This window comes from Alnus glutinosa, chromosome 6 (genome assembly GCF_958979055.1).
Source record: "Alnus glutinosa chromosome 6, dhAlnGlut1.1, whole genome shotgun sequence".
Taxonomy (NCBI): Eukaryota; Viridiplantae; Streptophyta; class Magnoliopsida; order Fagales; family Betulaceae; genus Alnus; species Alnus glutinosa.
Window position 1 is genome coordinate 27233636 of NC_084891.1, and position 21929 is coordinate 27255564.

The window sequence follows — 21929 nt, forward strand, 5'->3', positions numbered from 1 at the left end:
ATATATATATATATATATATTTTACACCGAATTAGCCAACATAAATCTTAACATATATATTTTAATTTAATAAACTGAATGGAAAGAACTTTCATTCTCCAAGCCTTTTTGAAAGAAATCTTTTTCAAACTAAATAATTCAAATTTGACAACTTTAGTAGTTACTATGAAGTAAGATAATTGAATTAAAGAAAATATATATATATATATATTAGATGCATCGTATCCTTATCTTCCAAGGGAGGACAAATAGACTATGACATATGACTAGTTTAAATTACCCTTAATTATTTAATGATCCTTTTATTAATAGTACTTAAGAGTATAGTGACATAATTTAATATAAAACAGTATTTATTTCCTCCCAATTTTCTCCTCTTCCGAACAAAAGAAATAAACTTGATTTTTTCAATCCTTCTAGTTTTCTGTTTTACCAACCATGAATAGTTTCTAACTTTTAGATTCTCTCGTTTTTTCCGTCCACTGTTTTTACTTTGCTGTTAAGGCTGTATTCGAGTCGAGTCGAGTCAAATATTGAATGATCAAGCTCGGCTCATTTAATTTTATTTCGAACACGAGTCGAGCTCGAATTTAACATCGAACGAAATATTCTGTTTAAGCTTAACTCGTTTAATTTTATTTCGAATACAAGTCGAGCTTGATATTATCACGAGCTGCTCAATTAACTTATTCATTTCTTATATAAAGTAAATATCATGATTGTTTATATTTTCATAAATCCATACTAATCATTAATTAATTAAGTCTTGTTAAAATTTTATCATCTGAGTTCATTAAATAAATTAACTTGAATTTTAAATAATATAATCTCGAGTTTATATGTATGTATATAAATTTATTATGCACATGCACAAATTACATGTGTGCACACAAACACATATAACCACACATACTCACAAACACACTTATGTACACACAAATCTATAAAATTAAACTCACAACAATAATTCAAGCTATATCTATCATATTAAGAAGATAATTCATTTTTACTTAAGATGTTCTTATTACAAAATTAAAATAATACAAAGAAAAAATTGTAAAAATGAAGTTATTCGAGTTTATACAAGCTTATCCGAGTCGAGCCGAGATTATACGAGTATGTCTCGTTTAATATTCGAACATATTATTGTGTTCACGAACGGCTCATTTATTATTCAAACCGAGACCGAATCGAGTTTAGCCGAATCGAACCGAGCCGAGTTCACGAGAGGCCAAGCTCATCTTACACCCCTACTACATGCAGAGTCAGGGGTATATAAAAAGAAGAGAAAGAGGTTGATCCTCTAATCTATTATTCCCGAATAACATTTAATCAAATATTTATTAAAAATAAATAAAAACTCATTTTCATTGTCACGGACTACTAAATAGCATTCCCCCATTCCTCCTCCTTTTGTTTGTTTGTGTCAAATGATAAGATTTCAATTTCCAGTTCGTTGTGAATTGCGATCAGTGCCTACAAATATCCATTGCGGGGCATAAACTATGTTTCGAAGTTTGGGCGGGCAACCTTTATAAAGATATACGAACAAAAACGCTCTCTCTCTCTCTCTCTCTCTCTCTTATCTTCTTTTCTTTTTTCCCGATAGAAAGAAAGGTGAACTCTGATTGCAATTTAACTATTGAGGCACTCCCATACTAAAAGATGAGAGAGAGGAGAGAGAGAGAGCTATCATTATCAAAAAAGTAGTGAGGCCCTCACGTGGCTTCAGCGAATTACCCTAGCAGTTAGCAGTACGTGTAGAGTCCTAGGCATGTGTATCAATGATAAGGCTCACCGACTTTGGTGAACAAAGACGACGATCCCTACTAACTATTAAGCTGTCCAAATTTAAGAAATGGAAATGAAAGGGAGAGATTTTTTGTCCAGTAAAAGGGGTTTGTAAATTTGAAGTAGAGTAGGTTCTTAAAAGTTGTGCTGAAGCCCATTGGGCATGCTTGTCAGAGAACAGGTCAAACCCATACTCATGGGCTAAGTTTGCCTCACAATACTTAAACTATTTTTTTGCTTCCGTATTTAAATAATCTCAATAAAAGCTTCCTTATCATTTTCATGGATCCGACGTGTAGAAATATTTAATGGCTCATATGGTGTAAAAATATTCAATGGCCCAGATGTAACCAAAGCAAACTTGTTAATTTTTTTTAACTAAACACCCGCGGCAACTGCGAACAAACTCCAGCCCCTCCAACTGCGCCTTTCGTGCTACCGCTTGTCTTTCTGCTACGTAGCCACTACCAACACTAAAAACTGGTCTATCTCTAACTCTAAATAAGGCATAGCCACTACAAAAATGAAAAAATTGGTCTACCTCCAGCTTTACCACAAAAAAAATATAATAATAATAAATAAATTTCAAAAACCCAAACAGCCGCTACAATCCTACCAACATCGAACCCACTGCATCACCAAAAATCCAGTTAGAAAATCCCCAAAGAAAACCCACCTTCCAAAAAAACCACCACCAATTCTTAAAAAAAAAAGGGGAAAAAAAAATCATAAAAGGAAAGGAAATGTATGACGTGTGAGGATAACGTTCAGAAACCAAATGCCCAAAATCCCAAATGTCCAAAATCTTCATAATCTTAGGAATCAACCAAATGCCCATAATCTACAGAAGCCAGTAAATCAACGCAAATCGATGAAAATACGTAAAACTTAAAAACACCAAAATCAGTCAACCAAATGCCGTTCAACAGGAAACTCAAAAAATCAAGACTTTGTTTCATTAAAACTAGAGGACGATGAGTGAAAGAGAGCGAGTAGAAAGAGAAACAAAAGCTACTACAAAAGCTTCGGAAAAAGAGAAAGACAATAGGGTGAGAGAGAAATGAATTAAAAAGAGATATGGGCCGCTGAATATTTTTACACCATCTGAGCCATTAAATACAGTACACAAGTCGGATCCCATTTTCATATACCATTTCAATATTGTTTCAAATAAATAAATGTTAGAAAAGAAAAAAAGTATTTTTATGTTAAAATAATGTTTTATTTCCTTAAATTTGGGTACAACTCTTTGGTTCGCGACTCACAAGAATCATTTTCACTTTGTTTCACTCAAAGTAAAAACGAAAGAAAATAGTGCAACAACTCCGCCACTGTCAACCAATTGAAATTCACATTAATAAATCTCTGGGAAAAGCACTGAATATGCCCTCCACCAACCTGATACACTATTCTCACAAGTCAAAGAACAATCTATAGGCCAAAACGCTCAAGAAAGTTATTACACAGTGAAAATCATAATTCATAATCATAAAAATTCAATTGTGCGGGACACAGAGAGAGAGAGAGAGAGAGAGAGAACCTGACAATAGAAATTGAACCAAAAATATAACAGAACTATAATCTGACCGAACCAACTGTTTGGTTCTAACATACGGACCCCTACTTGTGGCGAAGAAATAACTATCATAACCAATGCTTGCTGCTGACAGTTGAAAATATTCTTTGATTAAGCTTCTCGGGATCATCTTATCTGGGACGGAGAACAAAGTAACCCAGATGCATCTGATCCAACAACTGCAAGATCACAAACAGCACAAAGCTGCCCTTCCTGGGCTGGAACAAACCTTGAACTGCAGTAAGGGCATGATACATCCTTCTGTCCGCGGTATATCGGCACGTATGTTGCCCCACAAACTACAAATGGGTTTCTGAAGTCATAATTCAGCTCGGATGCATCTTTCATATTCTTTTCAGCAGCCTGCAGGACTTGACGGGCAGTTTTTGCTTGGTTATCAATGGTTGGGTTGGTCTCCAACAGACGCCTGGCAAAATTTCCTGCGGTGTTGAGATTACCGGCCTTATAGCAAACAGTCATGGCATTCAACAAGGCGAGTCTCAAGTGAGGCATTTGAAGGTTACAGTGGGTGAAGTAGGCTGCAAGCTCCTGTTGACGAACTGGGCTGTCTTTAATTTCCCTCCTGTTAAGCTCCATCTTCAAACCAAGAACATATTCCTTGACAATGATAATCAATTCCTTTACTTCATCAACCTCTCTCCTTGACTCGACAACAATCAGGGGAATGGTATGGAGAATACTGAGCAAAAGCCGTAGAGCCTCTGTAAATTTCCCAGCTGTCGTGGCCTTGTAACCAGCCTTAAGCTTCTCTTCAAGCTGAGAGAACTTAAAAACAAGAGCAGGCAGGCCCCTCACGTTAGGGGTAGCTGATTCACTCCATCCCCTTTCAACTGCCAGTGAAATCACAGGGGCCGAAGAGAAGGCACGCAGATAGGCATGGCTGCCAATGTGTAAGTCAAGAAAGAACGGTCTCAAGGGTGCAAAGTTCCTTATACCCAGCTGCCGGCTCAACAATCGCATTGCAGTATCAAAATTGCCAGCTGCTGCATGCTCAGCCGCAAGAGATGATTTTTGGATCCAAATTTGACTTACAGGCATACCAGGAGTTGGGGCAACAAATACTGAAGAACGAGCATTGCTAGCATTTTTGGGTGTATCCATCTCAGGTGGAAGATCAAGATCTTCAAGATCCCATCCTCCCTCATCGTTTTCTTCACGCGCATCCTCACCCTCCAACCCTGTGCTGATGTCTCCATTCTGCATTTTTTCCACATCAACAATATCCAAATCCTCACCCCAGTCAGCATCTGCAGCTTCCTCATACTCTTCTTCCTCTGCATTCCTGCCCACAGTGTCAAGACCACCCTCAAATATTCCTCTCATTACCCTCAACAAGGGCCAATCTCCACTACACATAATTGGACTTGGAGGCATCAAAAGAGATGGTGATTTACCCTCAGGTAAAGAAGGAACATTATCTCCAAGTTTAGCTTCAAGACGTTCAGCGATATCATGGAGCCCATGAACTTTAGCTGCGATGTAAGCAAGCGGTAAATGGTCAACACTCTCCAAGATCTTAACACGCTCCTTGATATCGCCCAAATATAGGGCATTGTGGAACTGACCCATTACATCATCCTTGACTTCAGCAATTTTCAGCATTTTGGACAATTTATCCATATTCCCTGTTACAAGATATAGGAATGATAGCCTCTCAAAGTTCTTTGTCCTCTGGTACGCGTACTCTACAATGCCAGCATTACCCTGGCGAAGGGCCTCCACTCCCAACCGGTACCAGTGATCTTTCTCGTCAATTTCCTTAGCAGAAGCAACAGCAACCTGGATGTTACCACTCTCCAGTGCCAAGTTGAAGCGAATCCTCTCATCCTTCACAAAATGAAGGGCAACCTCTGGGAAACCTTTCTGCTGAAGGTATGCAATCATGGCCTGCCCACAGAGATCAGAGCTCCTAATCATGCTCATAACCTGATCATATCTCTTCTTCAGAAGGAACAACTTGAAAACATATTCAGTTGCATCAATAACAATGGCACGGTTTTTCCCATCTCGATCCAAGCAATAAACAGTATTTCCAGACACTTTTGTTATGTACACTGGGACATCAAGGGTCTGGATGATTCCAGTATCTCCATTAGGAAGACAATATTTAATGTGGTTCAGGGTGGTATATATGAAAACACCACTTTCATCCCAAGCTCCACTCTTTACACGGATTGTCTCATGTAGAGTGCATTGATGTACGAGCTTCTTACTAGCTATTACAATAGAATGTTTGCTCAGCAAAGCAACATTCTCCATGTCGTGTGACCAAGCAACATACCTGACGTAGGGAGTTTGAAGCTCCCCATGAATAATCCTCTGCTGGAGGTCAAAGATAACTACCCTATCCTCTGCCCTGCAAAGCAAGTTTCCAGTTCCAGCATAAAATATTGCATCAACAACAGCAGGAATCGCACTCTTCTTGACAATCTCATTTTTAAGGTTTTTGACTAACACTTGGTTGGTGCTCTTTTCAATAACTGCAAATCTATTTCGAGCCACAAAAACAGCCGATCCTCCAGCACCTCTTTTTGCCTCCTGGACAGTCTCACCCCTACCAAAGTTATCTTTAGGTATAGTATATAGTTCATAAGAACCCCCTTCTACATCCGAGCAAATCAAAACAGCATTTTCTGTAGGACTATAAGAAAGTGTTTTCGCCCCTTGGTTCAAGGAGGCAGAAACAGGCCTTCGGATTGACATTACCTGAGTGTCTCTCTGAGTTGAGAACTCATAGGAACGCAGAAAACGATCTTTAACATAATAAATAGAATCACCACTCACAGAAAAAGCAGGCCGCTCTCTCTCTAATTTGAAAACAATCATGCCACTATCATGACCAGCAGCCAGAAGGTTCATTTCAGGATGTGATGCAAGAATCCAAAACCTGTCATGCTCCCTACGAAATGTCTGAAGACCAGTCCTCTTTGTAGCGTCCCAGACACGAATACTCCTATCCTCTGAATTGGACACAATAATATCCTGCCTAGCATGGAATAGAACGCATGACACATTATTCATGTGCCCTCTCAAAGTGTCTACTTCCCAAGCCTTTGTATCTGAAATCAGAAAGGTGAACCAGCAACCATTAGCTAGTTTGAATGGAAAAACTGATGAACCTGTACTATGTATATTATTCACAGAAGGAACCCATTAAACTACCAGCCTATTTGTTGTTTCTGTCAGAGCTATCTCCCAGCAAAAAATCCATCTAGCGTTTGCTATGTCATCAGTCACTATTCTTTTCCCCCTTAACACATACCACATTCTTTATAATTCCAGTTGGATTAACTTCTTCAAAATGAAATTTGGGGGAAAAAAAAAAAACAGTATAGGTCATTCAACTTCTTTTTTTTTCCTTCTCCCTGGCAAAGAGAAGCACATGAAAACCAATGGCTATTGTTTATTATGACCAATCTTGTAAGACATATTTTTCTGTAAGATATTTTCACTCAAAACCAAAGGATAAATGAAACGACTAACCAGGAAAAGAAGACAGGTTTACACAGACATACCATTCATTCTCCAAATTTTCACTTGCCGATCATCTGCTCCTGATACAATTAGAGGAAGAGTGGGATGGAATGATGCCCAATTAACTCCCCGATCATGACCTTCCAATACATACTTGACAACAGCATCAACCCCGCCAAAGAGATCCGTATTCATCTGACTCAACCGCAGGATGTCATCTGCAGGGGCAACAGTTTTCTTCCTCAGGGCACCAATATCCCAGACACGAACAGTTTGATCCAAGGATGCTGACACAACCAAGTCCTCCTTAGGATGGAATGAGGCACACATGACATAATGGTTATGTCCAGTTAAAACAGAAATACAAGTTCGGGACTGCCAGTTCCAAATCCTTATAGTCTGGTCATCACTCGCACTAACAATCCATGGGTATTCATGATGAAATTGGACAGTGCGGATGTAATCAAGATGTCCAAGAAGGGTAAACAAACACCTATGCAACTTGTAATTCCACACCTTGATCTTGTAATCATCCCCTGAGAAAACATAAAACCAAAAATTACTTCCTTAAAGGCATTTATGGAATCAACACACCATCATGAAACTTACAAACATAACCAAGCTTCAGAACTTACAGAACCTGTACTTCCTCCAAAGGTTCTATAATTTGGCAAATAGAAAATCTGGGGCTGTCATCTATTGATGACAGAAGGCAGCAAGAATGTAAAACAAAATCCTTCCTTTATGCATTGGATGTCGGATGACATACAAGAAAATGAGTTGTAATGTCCAACCCCGCATTGGCAGAGGGAAGAAGGGTTGAAAGAAAAGAGAAAGGGTGGAGCAGTTGACCCCCAACCCCTTCAAAAGGAGCAGAGACCCCTTGGGCATCTTGGGCCTCCCACCCTGCTACCTAACCTACTTTTTATTTCAATGAAAGTATTTTCCAATAAAAAGGAAAATAAAAATTGTATCTATTTAGTTATAAAATAAAAGCATAAAATTAATACTCCTAGTTGTATTATTCTCTTTGTCAGACCATAAAATTACATATCAAAACTTTCTTTCTCATAAAATTCCATCGGGACAAGATGATTGCTCGCCAGAAGTCAAAAGGCAAGAGGGAGCTCTTGAATTTGAAGAGCTCCATCAATTATGGCAATGCTAGCACTTCCTCCGGGCGTTGGAAAGGAAAAGCTCTCATGATGTAGGGGGTCTTATTTTGGGGGCTTTCGGGGCAAGTTTGGGTGCTTGATAGGGGTTGTTATTGTATTGGGGAGCTTCTTATGTTTCTTGAGTGTTTGTTGGTGTTTGTTGGGGCTTTCCTTTGTTTTTTGGGTTTCTTGTGGATTTAGGGTGCTTCTTTTGTTTCTTGAGTGTTTGTTGGGGGCTTTCCTCTGTTTTTTTGGGTTATTGGGGCTTCTCTTTGTTTTTGGCTTTCCTTTGTTTTTTTGGGCTAGCTGGGTTGTTCCTGTGTATATTTCATGTGTTCTTAGGGGCGCCTTACGCTTTTTTTATAAAATTTTCTTACTTATCAAAAAAATCTTATTTCAATATTATCTTGCTGTTCTACCATTTATCAAATTTATTTTTCCTTCTACTCTTTTATTGATCCTATTTGTATTAGAAAAGAGGCTATTATATTTTTGAACGTTTCTAAGTGCTAAAGGAGTAACAATTTGACAAAGAATAAAGAATGATAGAGCATCATGTTGTATCTTGAAAGAAACCAAATAAAGAAAGTTTAGAGAGATTTTACCATATTTTGAATACTACCGCATCAATTTATTCTTTTCGATAACTTTCAATCACTAAATAATTTTTCTATGCAATTAAATAGTTTCTCTCCAAAATAAGTAATTTCTTTTACTCTTCTAATTGGTTTTTAACTTTTTTAAGCTCAAAATCAAAACTATCCATCAATTTTTTATTTTTATTCTTATATGTTGAAACTATGGTTTTATACTATTACATTGGCATTTTATGATCCATAAATTACTAGTTCATTGGTTAATTTATAATGCCACTAACCGAATTAGAAGTATCAAATCATAACTATATGTTTAGTTTTATTCAGTTTTCTAATTGTAGTTATAAATTGGTGTAGTTAGTTCAAATAATGACAAACCCTAAGCAAAACCATAGGTTGTACCAAATTCAAACAAACTATAGCTGAACTTGCATTACGGGACGATCGAAGTATTATCAAAATATAAATAAAAGTTAGATTTCTTAATATTTTTACTCAATTACATTTTTGTTTATTTATTAGTTTACTGAGACTCCTCTCTTGAATTAGTGTTTGTTGAATTGTATTGCACTTTATCAGTTAATTTTCAATTATGCCTCCATCCGGTGTAATACTGGCTCTGCCACTGCAACTCCGCAATGACAAACGTACCTAAAATTTGGATAACAAATTCCACAAACTGAAAACATGAAATCTAAGCTGCCCTAAATTTTAATATCACAACCGATATAGTAATATCAACGTAGTAATAATCAACACAACTCCAAATGAGTAAAATCCGTGATATTACAAACGAGTGAAAACGCAAAACAAACTTTGGAAGAGTGGCAGACTGATTTACCCCCGGAGACGAACAATGGCTGAGACTTGTGGAAATGGACACCACGGACCGGTCCATCGTGCTCATCGAATCGATCAATGAGAGTTCCCATCCTGTAATCCCAGAGCTGGATCACGCCGCTGTGAAGACTCGCCAAGATCCATGGCCTCTTACCATGGAAACTCAGTCCCTTCACCCTATTGCTCTTCGTCTCAAACTTCGTCAGCATCCTTTCCACTCAATTTTCAAACCCTACACACACACCAAAGCATTCACATCACATATCAAGCAAATTCCTTCACAGGCCGAGTTCACATAATTGCATCTAATCTCCGCTTGAATGCTGAGAAAATTATCCAAATCTTGCATTTCGCAATTCCTGACCACAGAATTGAGCTTAATTTGAATTAGTTTGCCCGAATTTCTGCATGTTTCTTTATCATTTTCCTCCTATTCTCAACAACCAAACACAGCGAAATTCGGATCGAGAAACCTAAACAGATATAAAAATGTACATAATGATCAGAATTAAGGTAAAGAAATAAAGAAAGGATCGTACCTCAGATCTGAGAGTGAGGACAGCCAGATCAAGGAGAGCCGGACCTTGCCGGCGGCGTGAGGAGCGGAGGCGAGAGATCGGAGGCGAAGTGGGCGTAGGATAAGCAGTGAGGTGGAAGGAGGAAAAGAAGGGCTCGGCTCGCAGATCAGAAGCGTAAAAGGAATGCAAAGAAACAAGTAGTAGTAGAAAGCGAGGGCCACCTCGCCAAGAGCAGATCTGCTCTCTTCTTAGGGGTAAGAAGTTCGATCCTAATGTAAATGCTTGCGAGGGTCGTTACATTCTTGACTGAAATCCCTCTTGGAAAATTCATAAATATAAATTATATAATTTATAATTTATAATTTATTTTTTGGTGACGATGTTTTGTCTTTGTTAATATCAATTTCTACTTATTCATAAAAAAAGAAAAAAAAAAAAAGACGATGTTTTGTCTACAAATGAAAGGGATTTAGCCAGGTTGATTTTATTAGGTGTCTATTTAGTTTTATTTAGTGGTTTTAAAATGCTTAGATTAAAAACTAAAAATATAATTAAGCATTTGGTAAAATTTGTAAATTCTTTAGTCAGAAAAAAAAATGTTTTAAATTATTTTTAAAATAATGTGTTTTTTTAAAACGTACCTATTACTTGCTTGCTATGTGAAAAAATAAATAAATATATTTTTTTTTCATGTTTTGAAAAGGTTATCATTTTTAAACAAACTCCTAAATAAAACAATTTATACAATTTTTGTTAAATTTTGTAGTTAGAAAAAAATATATATTTTAAATTATTTTTAAAATAATGTGTTTTTAAAAATGTACCTATTACTTGCTTGCTACTTGAAAAAAATAAATAAATATTTTTTTTCATGTTTTTGAAAGGTTATTATTTTTAAACAAACTCCTAAATAAAACAATTTATACAATTTTTGTTTAAAAATGCGCGTCCGGCCTCGAAATTGGGAACCAAACGCAGTCTACCTCTATGGTCACTATCAAAATTGGAAAATTTTTTACTACAATGTTTATCAAAAAAATTCGTATACATCAAACACTAAAAATTGTAGAAAATATTTTAGGTTAAATATTACTTAGCCCCTTGAACTAACAGTCGTTTGTGATATAGCACTATGAACTGACAACTCACCTCTAAATTATTAATTTGATATGATTTAAATACTTCGATAGAAGATTCTGTCTTCTTAGACGGAAAACTAGTCACGTGCATAAAACATGACCAATTTGACATAATTCTACCAATTTTCCCCTTTGAAGGTTTTTTTTTATTAAAAAAAAAACATAGAAAAAAAATATAAAATGTTAAGGGGTGGTTGGGTGGCCCGTGAACCACCCCAGATGGGGCCAAGGGTGCAGCCACCCAATGGTGGCCAGCGCCACCTCTGGGGTGGCTCGCAGGCCACCCTCCTCACCCTTGATTTTTTGATTTTTAGGCTTTATATATATATATATATATATATATATATATATATATATATATATATATAATTTTAATATGTTAATATGTTTTTTTTTTTAAAAGAAAGACACATGCTTTTATTTTATTGATGATAACGTGGCACATTAACGAAGTGAGTTTTTGATGGAATTTGACTATAATGACTAAATTGTTATTTTTGCCTACCCCGATAACTTCTGAATTATTTTTTATACCTCAATAAGTTATTTATAATTTAGGCCAACCGCAAATATTGATTTTGTATTTATCCCAAAAATTAATTTGTTAAGTTATATATTTATATTTTTAATTGATTCATATTTAAAAAAAAAAAAATAGAGTGACATGTATCTTTATTCTATTGGTGATGACACAAGGTACACTAATAGAATCGGTAAAGTGTTTTGACAGAATTTAACTGCAGATACTAAATTGTTGTTTTGGCTAGTCCTATAGACTTCTGAATTATTTTTTATTTCACTACAAAATGATTTGTAATTTCGGCAAACCACAAATAATGATTTTGCATTTATCCTTATATTTTTTTCAGCTGTCAAAATAAGGACATTTTTCAGAACAATTTGGTCAAATATGATTTTTCATCTAAAGTAATGGTCAAGATTGACAGAGGGAGTTAAATCATATTAAATTATTAGTTTAGATGACCATATAATGTGATTTGTCAGTTTCTTATGCTGCATCACAACGAGTGTTAATTCAAATTAAAAGGCTAAATAACATTTAACCCAAATATTTTTAATAACATTTTACGGCAAAATACACAGGATATGAGTTTACAGTTAATAATAATAATAATTTTATTAATAATACAATATCTCAAATCTTAACACTCAAGTTTATCTTCTTCTTCTTCCATTTTTTTTTTTTTTAAAGTAGTTTTAATTATACTAATGATCTAATGTATCACAATCTTAGCACGTGTTCTTTGCAGAAAATTTTAAATTGATAAATAAGATTTTTTTTTTTTTCTTCTTTCTTCCAAATCAATAAAAGTAGCCCAAATTTCGGATAGAGGTAAATCATTTTCAGTTTTGAAAGTTCACGTAAATTGGCACAATCTTTAATTAAATTTGAAGTAACAGGTAGTCACGTAATGTTTTAATCATTGCGCACATGTGATAAAAGTGTTTTTCGTTGGGATAAACACGGCGCAAAATATTTTTTTTCATAAAAAATAGCAATCTTTTATTTTTGGGGATTTTCGGAATGCATATTGGATTGGGCTAAACTTATGTTTTTTAATACATATTTGAATGGGGGCATTCGACTAACTGAAATTCATACAGGCCCATCGAATGCTATCTAGGCCCATGGATACCAAATGCTATAATGCTACACACCGAGTCTGCACCGACGGCTCCTCCATAAAAAAATTATTTATTTATTATTATTATTTTTATAAATTTGTTAAAAAAATATTTTGAGTCTTTCTCTTTGTATTTTGACCCCTCAATTGTTAGGTTTTAAGAAAACTTAGAGCTTAAATTGATTATGAGAGAACTTAGACATTTTAGATTATAAAAGGAACCTAGACATTTTCAAACACAAATTTTAAGATTAATTCTTGTTACATATTTATTAATTGATCACCCATTAAATAGAGGACTACATGACTATACAACTCAAACAAAAAGACTTGGAGATGAAGAGAATTAAGCAAGGGAATTATATAAGGTGGTGCTCTGAAATTTTGGAGTCTCGAATTTTCACATATATATATATATATATATATATATATATAGTTCTGGAAACTTGATTTTGGGTTTCTCTTGCTTAAAAGGCTTATGTTTCTCTTTTGGAAGAGGCAAAATTATCCAACTGGTTCCCTATGGTGTTTAGGTACTAGTTGGTGTAATTGGATTGCTCAATAACTTTTGGTATCAGACCCATACTCTGATCTCTATATATATATATATTATGATAATATGGTAAAGAGGTATCTCAACAGATTTGAGCTCTCTCTCATCGATCTTTTTACTCTCATGAATCCTTACTAACTTAGGCACTGGCCAATCTTTGGAGGGCGCTTGCTATCTTGCATATCATCGGCGAAATAGCAAATCTGAAGCTGCTATATTATCTGACCGAAAATTACATAAACAATAAAATATGTGCTCATAAATCATGCCAACGTTGATTTTCTAGCTAGTAGCAGCTACTGTAAAATTCTATTTTCATAACATGCCCTCTTAGAATCCGGGTTATAATTTGAGCAAACTGAAGGAGTACTTTCTGCCGAAGGAAAATTTAGAGGGACGGTTCTATCATTTATAAACAGTTCAGCCCTTCAAAGTTGTGAGTGGACGGATAAGAGACATGAAATGACATTTTACTTCGAGCCTCAACAACGTTAATGTCCTGAAAACACTCGCTCGAGTGCTCTAGCCGAAACGCTACTAGCTACTAGCCTATGCGGCAATGAGGAAACCAGGGGATAAACCCAAGGCAAGGCAAGGCGCCTTTAGCCCCTAATTTACAAATCAACGATGCGTTCATGCCTCGAAAGAAATGTTTCCGTACGATGGTATTTTTACTATTTACTATTTACTACCGTCTTATCATATGAAGTTGGATATATATATATATAAAGCACAAGAAGGGAGTCTTTATACACGACTGAGCTGATCTTTACCGTCAGATGCATGATATCATGCCATTAAACGGATAGAAATCCAACAACAACATTCCTCAATGCTCATCAGAAAGCACCCAAAAATTTCTCTCCGGAGCCAAACTCGATCAATCAAAACGACCTAATATTCAATCAAAACCAAACGGATCAAATCAAAAGTCTGGGAAACGGATAATCAGGGACGGAAAGGTAATGGTCCCAACATCGGAATGCGGGTCCCGAATCAATCTAGAAAGACATTTCCACCTTTTATCACTTCGGCCAAGCCTTTCACCAGTTTGGCAGTAGCTTTCCATTTTCGGCAATGCCCCTTCCTTCTCCTTCTTCTTCTTTTCCTTTCGTTTAATTAAAGTATCTTAGGAAAAGGAAAAAGAAAGGAAGGAAGGAAAGGAAGAAAATCGGAGAGAGATATCATGGCGAGGGGAAAGATCCAGATCAAGAAGATAGAGAACAAGACCAGCAGGCAGGTAACGTACTCGAAGAGGCGGACCGGTCTGTTCAAGAAGGCCAACGAGCTCACCGTGCTCTGCGATGCCAAGGTTTCTATCATAATGTTCTCTAGCACTGACAAGCTCCATGAGTACATCAGCCCTTCCATCACGTATTTCTCTTTCTCTGAAACCCTAGATTACTCTTATGAACTTTTTCCTATTTAATTTGATACCATTTTTTCTTTTTTGGTTGAAATTTGGGATTTAGAACGAAGCAATTATTTGATCAGTACCAAAAGACCTCAGAGAAAGATCTTTGGAGCTCTCATTATGAGGTGCTCTCTCTCTCTCTCTCTCTCTCTCTCTCTCTCTCTCTCTATGCATATATATTGAATGCAAGAATTGTTAGTTTACTACAAGTATGAAAACGTGTGCAGAGAAATCTAAAAAAACTAAAGGAGCTTAAGGAGGTGAATGGGAGCCTAAGAAGGGAGATAAGGTAATAGCTAGCTAGACTAGTAGGGAGAATCAGGTCGCTTTATTGTGTTTGGTGAATTCTTGAATTTAGTTGGGGAGTTTCCTGTGTTGATATAATTGTTTCTTTGGCATGTATTTGGTAGGCAGAGGAGGGGTGAATCTCTGAATGATCTGAACTTGACGGAATTGCATGGTCTTGAGCAAGAAATGGAGGCTGCTGTCAAGGTTATTCGTGACCGTAAGGTTGGATCTATATATCCACGGAAAGTTAGGGTTTTGCTGTCATTTCTATTATCACCATTATATGTTATAGATTTATTTGATTGCCATTCTCTTAATTTTGTATTCTTTCCGTCTCACAATAAATATTGTGTTTTCATTTTTTTTGTTATTTAAGAATGGAAAAATTTTAGAAATCGAAGCCATTTATATCTTAAAACTTATTGACAGAGTTTTATTCAAACTGAGTGAAAGGAATTTTCTCCAATTCAGTCTATAAAATTGACATGTATCTCTTAGCATTTAAAGAAGTACGTATTGTTTTTTAATAATATGTGAGAATCAAATGTTTTTTTTTTAGTAATATGTGAGAATAATATTTTTTTTAACGTTATTAAAAAAATATGTGCTTATCTATTCTCACATGCTCAAAGGACGTGCCAATTTTTTATGAGATTGGAGGAATTTTTAACAATAGAGCTCGGAGAAAACTTTGTCCCTAACTTTATATTACCTCAAATTTGAAATGTTTTTTTTTTTTTTTTTTCAATCTAAAATTACTTTTGGAAAAGTGTTTGTTTTATTAAAGTCTATGTTCTTTGTAAACTTTTTTAAGAAAGTACGTCTTGCTTGTAAACTCGTTTATTGTAAAATACAAGAAGTTATATATTATTTTGGACATAGTAAAATATAGAAAATGTACGTATGTATGTACGCACACATATGTGAGAATCTCTTCTACTTGTTAAACAATAATTACCTCACTAGAATAATGCTGAATGGGGCAAAAGGCATAGTTGAACTTGACAGGATTTCGTATGATGTGGTTTTCTTCTAATCATTAAGATATTATGTTAAGCCTTCTCTCCTATTAGAGATACTTTCGCATTAGTCTTTTAGTAGAGAAATGCTAAATTTTTAAATTTTTTTTTTTTCAAAATAATGCGTCATAATCTCATGAAATTATGATATATTTTTCAAAATGATAAATCACATGAGATTATGACACATTATTTGAGAACTAAATTTTTTTAAAAAAAAATTTGAGATCTATAGCATTTTCCTTTTTCGTAATGCTGTGGATGAAGAACGCCATATCGCCATGCATCTTTATCGTCTCAAAATTCTTGCTCCGTTTCAACCTCTATGTATCAAATAGCATATGACATGCTGAATATCCAAAAGACAACATTGAGGGAAACGAGGTAAAGGAGCTAGCTGAGCTCAACATTTGGTGAATATATATACATATATATGTGTGTAACCCCGGCCCTTTAATTGTTGTGGTATTTGATGAACATGTATTTTATGAAAGAAAGGATTTAATACCCATTTAGTTGTCAGCTCAAAACTTGTTGGGTAGACTGATATAGTCAACAAATTTTATATTTCTGAAAGGGATTTGATTCATACACAACACCATCACAATAATCACACAACAACCCCTCACATGAGGGTGGGCCCCAATGTGTGGGGTCCACCCTCATGTGAGAGATTGTTGTGTGGTTGTTGTGTTGGTGTTGTAAATTTAACATTTTCCTTTCTAAAATGCCGTTTTAGTTGGTTAAAAAGCGTGTTTAGCGCCCTTCAAGATATTGTGTCGGATGTCAAACTTTCTTTTTTTGGTGTCCCGCCTACTCTTGCCAGTAGAAGTATTGTTGTTTCCTAGGGTATCTCTGAAATTGTATTGCTGATCTCTGGTTAGTAGATTTGCTATTTAGTGGCCTGTTCATGACGTATTCGGTTTGGCTGTCTTTGGCTCCTTAATTAGTTTGAGTTGTTTTGTATTTTTGTGACTGCTGCTAGTTTTTCAGCTTTGTTTGTTGCTCTCTTGTCTATTTTGCCAAGAGCTAGCTTCCTGCATATATCTTTTGTTTTGTTTCTTAATTTCCCATTCATCAAAAAATAAATAAAAAAATCATCTTGTGGTATTTCTTTTTATATCGCATATTGCATGTATATTTGTCCTTGGAAATGCTTTGCCACCATGCATGCCACCAGCAGCAATAGGGTGTTGAAATAGCAGTTCCTTTTTTTGTTTATCTGCTTAACAGTTAATTAGCTAGTGTTGTTCTGAGCGAGGCTTATTATATCATGTAAGCTAATGAGCTTGGTTTTATGTGAATCCACAGTATCGGGTGATTACTAACCATATTGACATTCACAAGAAAAAGGTAAACCCAATCGGCAATAATGGTTATTAATATATTTCGTTGCACTTTGTTTTTTGAGTTTCGAATGATAGAGTTTATTATTATTATTATTATTTTTTAACTGTCTGAACCTGATTGCAGTCAAGGAATGCTGAAGAAGTACATGGAGTTCTTCTGCATGAACTTGTAAGCATCATGCTCTAGAGCTTTATATATAGTACTCTTGACTGGGATTTGAAATTTGAGAAACAAATTTGAACTAATAGAAGGATCCTTCTTAGTTTATTAAGAATGCAAGAAATGAAGACCCACATGGGTTAGTCGATAATGCAGCAGGGGATTATGGTTCCTTCGTTGGATACTCAAATGGAGATTCTCACATATTTGCTTTAATTACGCCTGCAACCTTACCAGCCTAATTTTCATAGTGGATCGGGGTCAGAGCTCACAACATATACCTTACTTGAGTAGACCTTATGATCACCACACAAATTCCCCCGATTCAGTTACCAATATTTTATTTCCAGAATGCAAATTATTTGTAGTATCAGCGTTTAGATCTAATGACTTGATCAACTTTATGTAACTACATACAATATTCTGTCGTTCTTCTTCTAGTTGTACGTGAGAGAACATGCATGCAGTTGACTTATTTGCTTTCTGATTAATATAGCATGACGAAGTTAGAATCTCGTTTAATTAATTCCTTATATATAGATCTGTTAAGCACTTAGTTCTGCATGCCTAATGCTTTATGCTTAGTTTACCTGAAAGAACCCAAAAGAAGATGAAGTAGATAACTTACTTAAGGATAAACCATACTTTGCTTCCCAATGATTATACCTAATTATACTTTATCTCCCTAATTTTTAATAATTACACCGAATAATACTAAAAATTTCATTTTTATTAAACAACTATCTTATAATGTTGATGTAACAATTTCAACCAATCTTTTAATTTTTTATTTCTTTTTATCAACGATTGATCACAAGGTTAATTGAAACTGTCACGTGAGAATTATTGAATAAAAATGTAATTTCTAGCCTTACTCAATTATACAACCTCTTGTTAATCACAATCTTTCTTCCTTTTTTTTTTTTTTTTTTCTCAATTGTCGTGAGATCTATGTGGAGTGGATTAATTTGATACATTTTTAGATGAAATTGAGAAAAAAGAAGAATGAAAAATTGTGTAACTAGAGTAGATAATCATATGAAATCACTTGATTGATTTAGCAAAATATTTCAATTTAATCCAAACTATAAGGAGCTTTAAATTAACAATTTAAAAGTCAAGAAAGAAAAACATAATTCGGTCTTACACCACAGGATATATATATATATATGTGTGCGCGCGCGCGCTTTGCTTGAATTATGCTTACGTTGCTTTTAAGATTTTATCTTTGAGTGTACATTTCATTACTTTCTTGGTCTCTCTTTAGTTTAATTGCTTTGCACTCTAAATACAAGGTGATATTCATTGATAATTCATGTGTATGTTTTTGGGTAGACGTGTTTTTGTCTGTCCAAAAGAACAGCAGGGAAAAAATATCTTTTAATGGTCAGGACGAATTAAATTAGTCAAAAATAATTACTTTCTACTAAGAAAAAAAAAAAAAAAAAAAAACCAAAGATTGATTAATACACACTAAAATGACAATTTTCTTTTTGAAGTCAATATAGATTGTATTGACACTATATTTAAGTAACAATATTTTATTGAAAAAAACAAATTTAGTCTGCCCTAAGTTTTCATGCGATTTTAATTAATTCAGTCTTAGGTTTTCAATTTCAACAATTGGATTCTTAGGCTTACTTCTGGTTTCAAATAGTCTCTAGCCTTGTCAACCTACCATCCAATTAATTGACTTTATGCTACATTAGATGAATCAAATAGGGGTTGACACCCCTCTGTGAGGAGGTGATTATAAGATTTAACAAAAAAATTTAACTGTGAGATGAAATTGAAAAGAATAAATAAGAAATTAAAATATGGATACACTAAATTGATAATTTTTTAAGTTTAGGGGCGTAATTCAGTAATTACAAAAGCGGTAACAATTTAAAAGGGATAAATGAAATCTTTCATAATTTATAATTGTGCAACGTGTCAAGTAAAATTAGCACATAACATGTCAAACAAAAGCCACATGTCATTAATTGATTAGTCAGATATAGCAAATAGTTAATTAGTTAATTAGACAGTTGATTGTCGAAGACACTAATTTGAAACTAGAGGAAAATTCATAGACCAAATTGCCGAAATTGAAAACTTAAGCACTTCTCTCATGAAAATGAACTAAATTTTATTTTATTTTTAGAAAAAGTAGACTTTAAAATCTATAAGGAAGAAGATTGTATGCATCCAAAAGAAAGCATCATGCTATACTCATACAATAGTACGTAATTGACCCTTTTTCTTTTTCTTTTTTGTAAGTACTGATTAACGGTCTAGCCTTCTTAGGATGGACTTTTTTACGCCGGCCCATAGACTCTTCTAAGAAAACAACACCGGATAAATTTAATCCTCACATTTCTATGATCTAGGGCATTTGGATCCTCTCCGGTTAGTATATTTTTAGGGGTAAAAATTGTGAATGTACATTTTTACCCCTAAAAGTATACTAACCGGAGAGGATCCCTTTTTTCAATGAAAAAGTATGTTGCATTTTTTTTTTTTTTTTCTCGAGACACGAAAATTAGTTTGGTTCAATCTTAAATTTTAGAAACATCTAAATTTGTCTAGAAAATGCAAAATAGGGGAAACTGCGTATACAATAATGTCCTAATTGGCAATCCATAAAGTATAAACTCTACTCATTGCTACCTAAAAAATCAATCAATCTCACGCATGAAACTTAGAAAAAACACAAAACTTGAGAACCTGAAGAACAAATTAATTCACAATAACAAAAGTCCATGTACGTCTTTGCAATTGTGTAATAGCATCTATATCAATCCTCATGTATACGTACATAAAAACTTCGACCTCTACAAGTAGGTCACATCTCTTTCAAGAATCATTATACAGTTAAAGCAGTGACCTCTGCCGTATAAAAAGATGATTTAACATGTTAAATCATACAACTTTATAATAAGACCGTAGAGAGCTAAGTAATGGTGATAATTGTCTTTTTGCCTGAGCAGTGAAGATAAATATATATAGTTGAATGGAAAATAAATTGAATAGTGGAATAACAAAAATAAACACAGAATGAGAGAGGGAAAAATAAATAAATAAAGAAACACAAATAATTTTGTGGTTCGGTCTATAAAAGCCATAAGGATTACATTGCGCTCTTATTTATTAATGCTCTTTACAATACAAATAATCCATATTTATAGTGAAAATGCTAGATTTTATTGCAATCACTGTAATATGGAATTATATTTTAACAAGGATTTGATAATCAATCACAACGATTTGATTACAATCACCCTATATATGGAAATATATTATAACAAAAAGGTAGGGCTTAAGCTATCAAGACATTTGTCTAAGCAATGCAATAGGAAAGGTATTGCCCCTAATCTTTATTGACGGATTTGCCTTAAACAAATTACTAGTAAATTTAAACAAATTATTTTTTGAACCGGAGTATCTAATTCTTTTGTTAACAGAATAAAGGTCAGATCGTTTTGACCTAGTATGAAGCGGATTGTAATAAAAGTTATAATATCTCTAACAACACCCTTATTGTATATATAATAATAAATGCTTATAATATACCCAACAACACTCTTGACTTAATCTTTGCGAAGAAATTTCTCACCCCAACGCTTGTTCACCAAAGCAAAGAAGTCATTGGATTCTTAAATAAAGCAAAAAGTCAGCCCAATACTATCTTCCACTGTCCCCTCCAGATTCTATCCAGTCAGCAGGCTAGGTCCAACAAATGTCGTTTTAATCCTCCCCACCACTTGCTCTTTCTGTTCTCCTCGTGCAAAATGTCATTATCACTAAATCTAACAACAGACAACTTATTTAAATTAGTCCCACAATTAATAACCATCATTCTTATAATGTTTAATCAGGTAGACATGCTTCCATGTAAGCCCATATTTTTGAAGTCATTTTCTAGTCTACTTTAACTTTCAGTATAAAGTTGTTTATAAATTGATGTGATTGTTTGTATTTAGTTAAATAATTAAGTAAAAAACTTCATTTTATTTATTTTTTAATTATTTCATCGATAATAAACTATCACATTAATTTGTAAATGATTTTGTAGTGAAAGTTATAATACAATGAACATTTTCCTATAATATTTAATAATGCACATGGTGCTACATCACCGTATATAATATAGTATTAATTAAAATTTTAAATAACGTGACAATATACGACCTGCGTAAATATGCGAAAATAAATAAATAAATAAATTTAGAACGTATCAAATGAGTTGGACCTATGACACCTGATGGGATGTGACCACTAAAAAGTGAGTGATGTAACTTCCCAAAACGAAAAAAGAAAAAAAGAATATATATATATATATATATAGTTTCTTATTCTAGAGAGTGTTTAGAGCTATTTATCAACCCGAAATTACAAAAATTTATCTA

General features: G+C 34.4%; 2 protein-coding genes across 3 annotated transcripts; one reads left to right on the forward strand and one right to left on the reverse strand.

Annotated features, from left to right (window-relative positions):
- Positions 1-3123: 3123 nt before the first annotated feature.
- On the reverse strand, positions 3124-10286 carry LOC133872028 (coatomer subunit alpha-1-like). 2 transcript variants are annotated; one of them, XM_062309532.1, is made up of 4 exons: positions 9992-10286; positions 9454-9684; positions 6904-7398; positions 3124-6447 (listed from the first exon to the last, which is right to left on the reverse strand). In XM_062309532.1, the coding sequence occupies exons 2-4, from the start codon at positions 9659-9661 to the stop codon at positions 3494-3496; spliced, it is 3657 nt and encodes a 1218-aa protein (XP_062165516.1). In that variant the 5' UTR covers positions 9662-9684; positions 9992-10286; the 3' UTR covers positions 3124-3493. The 2 variants fall into 2 exon arrangements, with proteins under 2 accessions (XP_062165516.1, XP_062165517.1); XM_062309533.1 differs by having other exon boundaries at positions 9454-9811.
- Positions 10287-14169: 3883 nt separating this feature from the next.
- Positions 14170-18064, forward strand: LOC133871828 (agamous-like MADS-box protein AP3). Its single transcript, XM_062309262.1, has 7 exons — positions 14170-14682; positions 14781-14847; positions 14950-15011; positions 15133-15232; positions 17341-17382; positions 17503-17547; positions 17643-18064. The coding sequence occupies exons 1-7, from the start codon at positions 14495-14497 to the stop codon at positions 17778-17780; spliced, it is 642 nt and encodes a 213-aa protein (XP_062165246.1). The 5' UTR covers positions 14170-14494; the 3' UTR covers positions 17781-18064.
- Positions 18065-21929: the final 3865 nt, after the last annotated feature.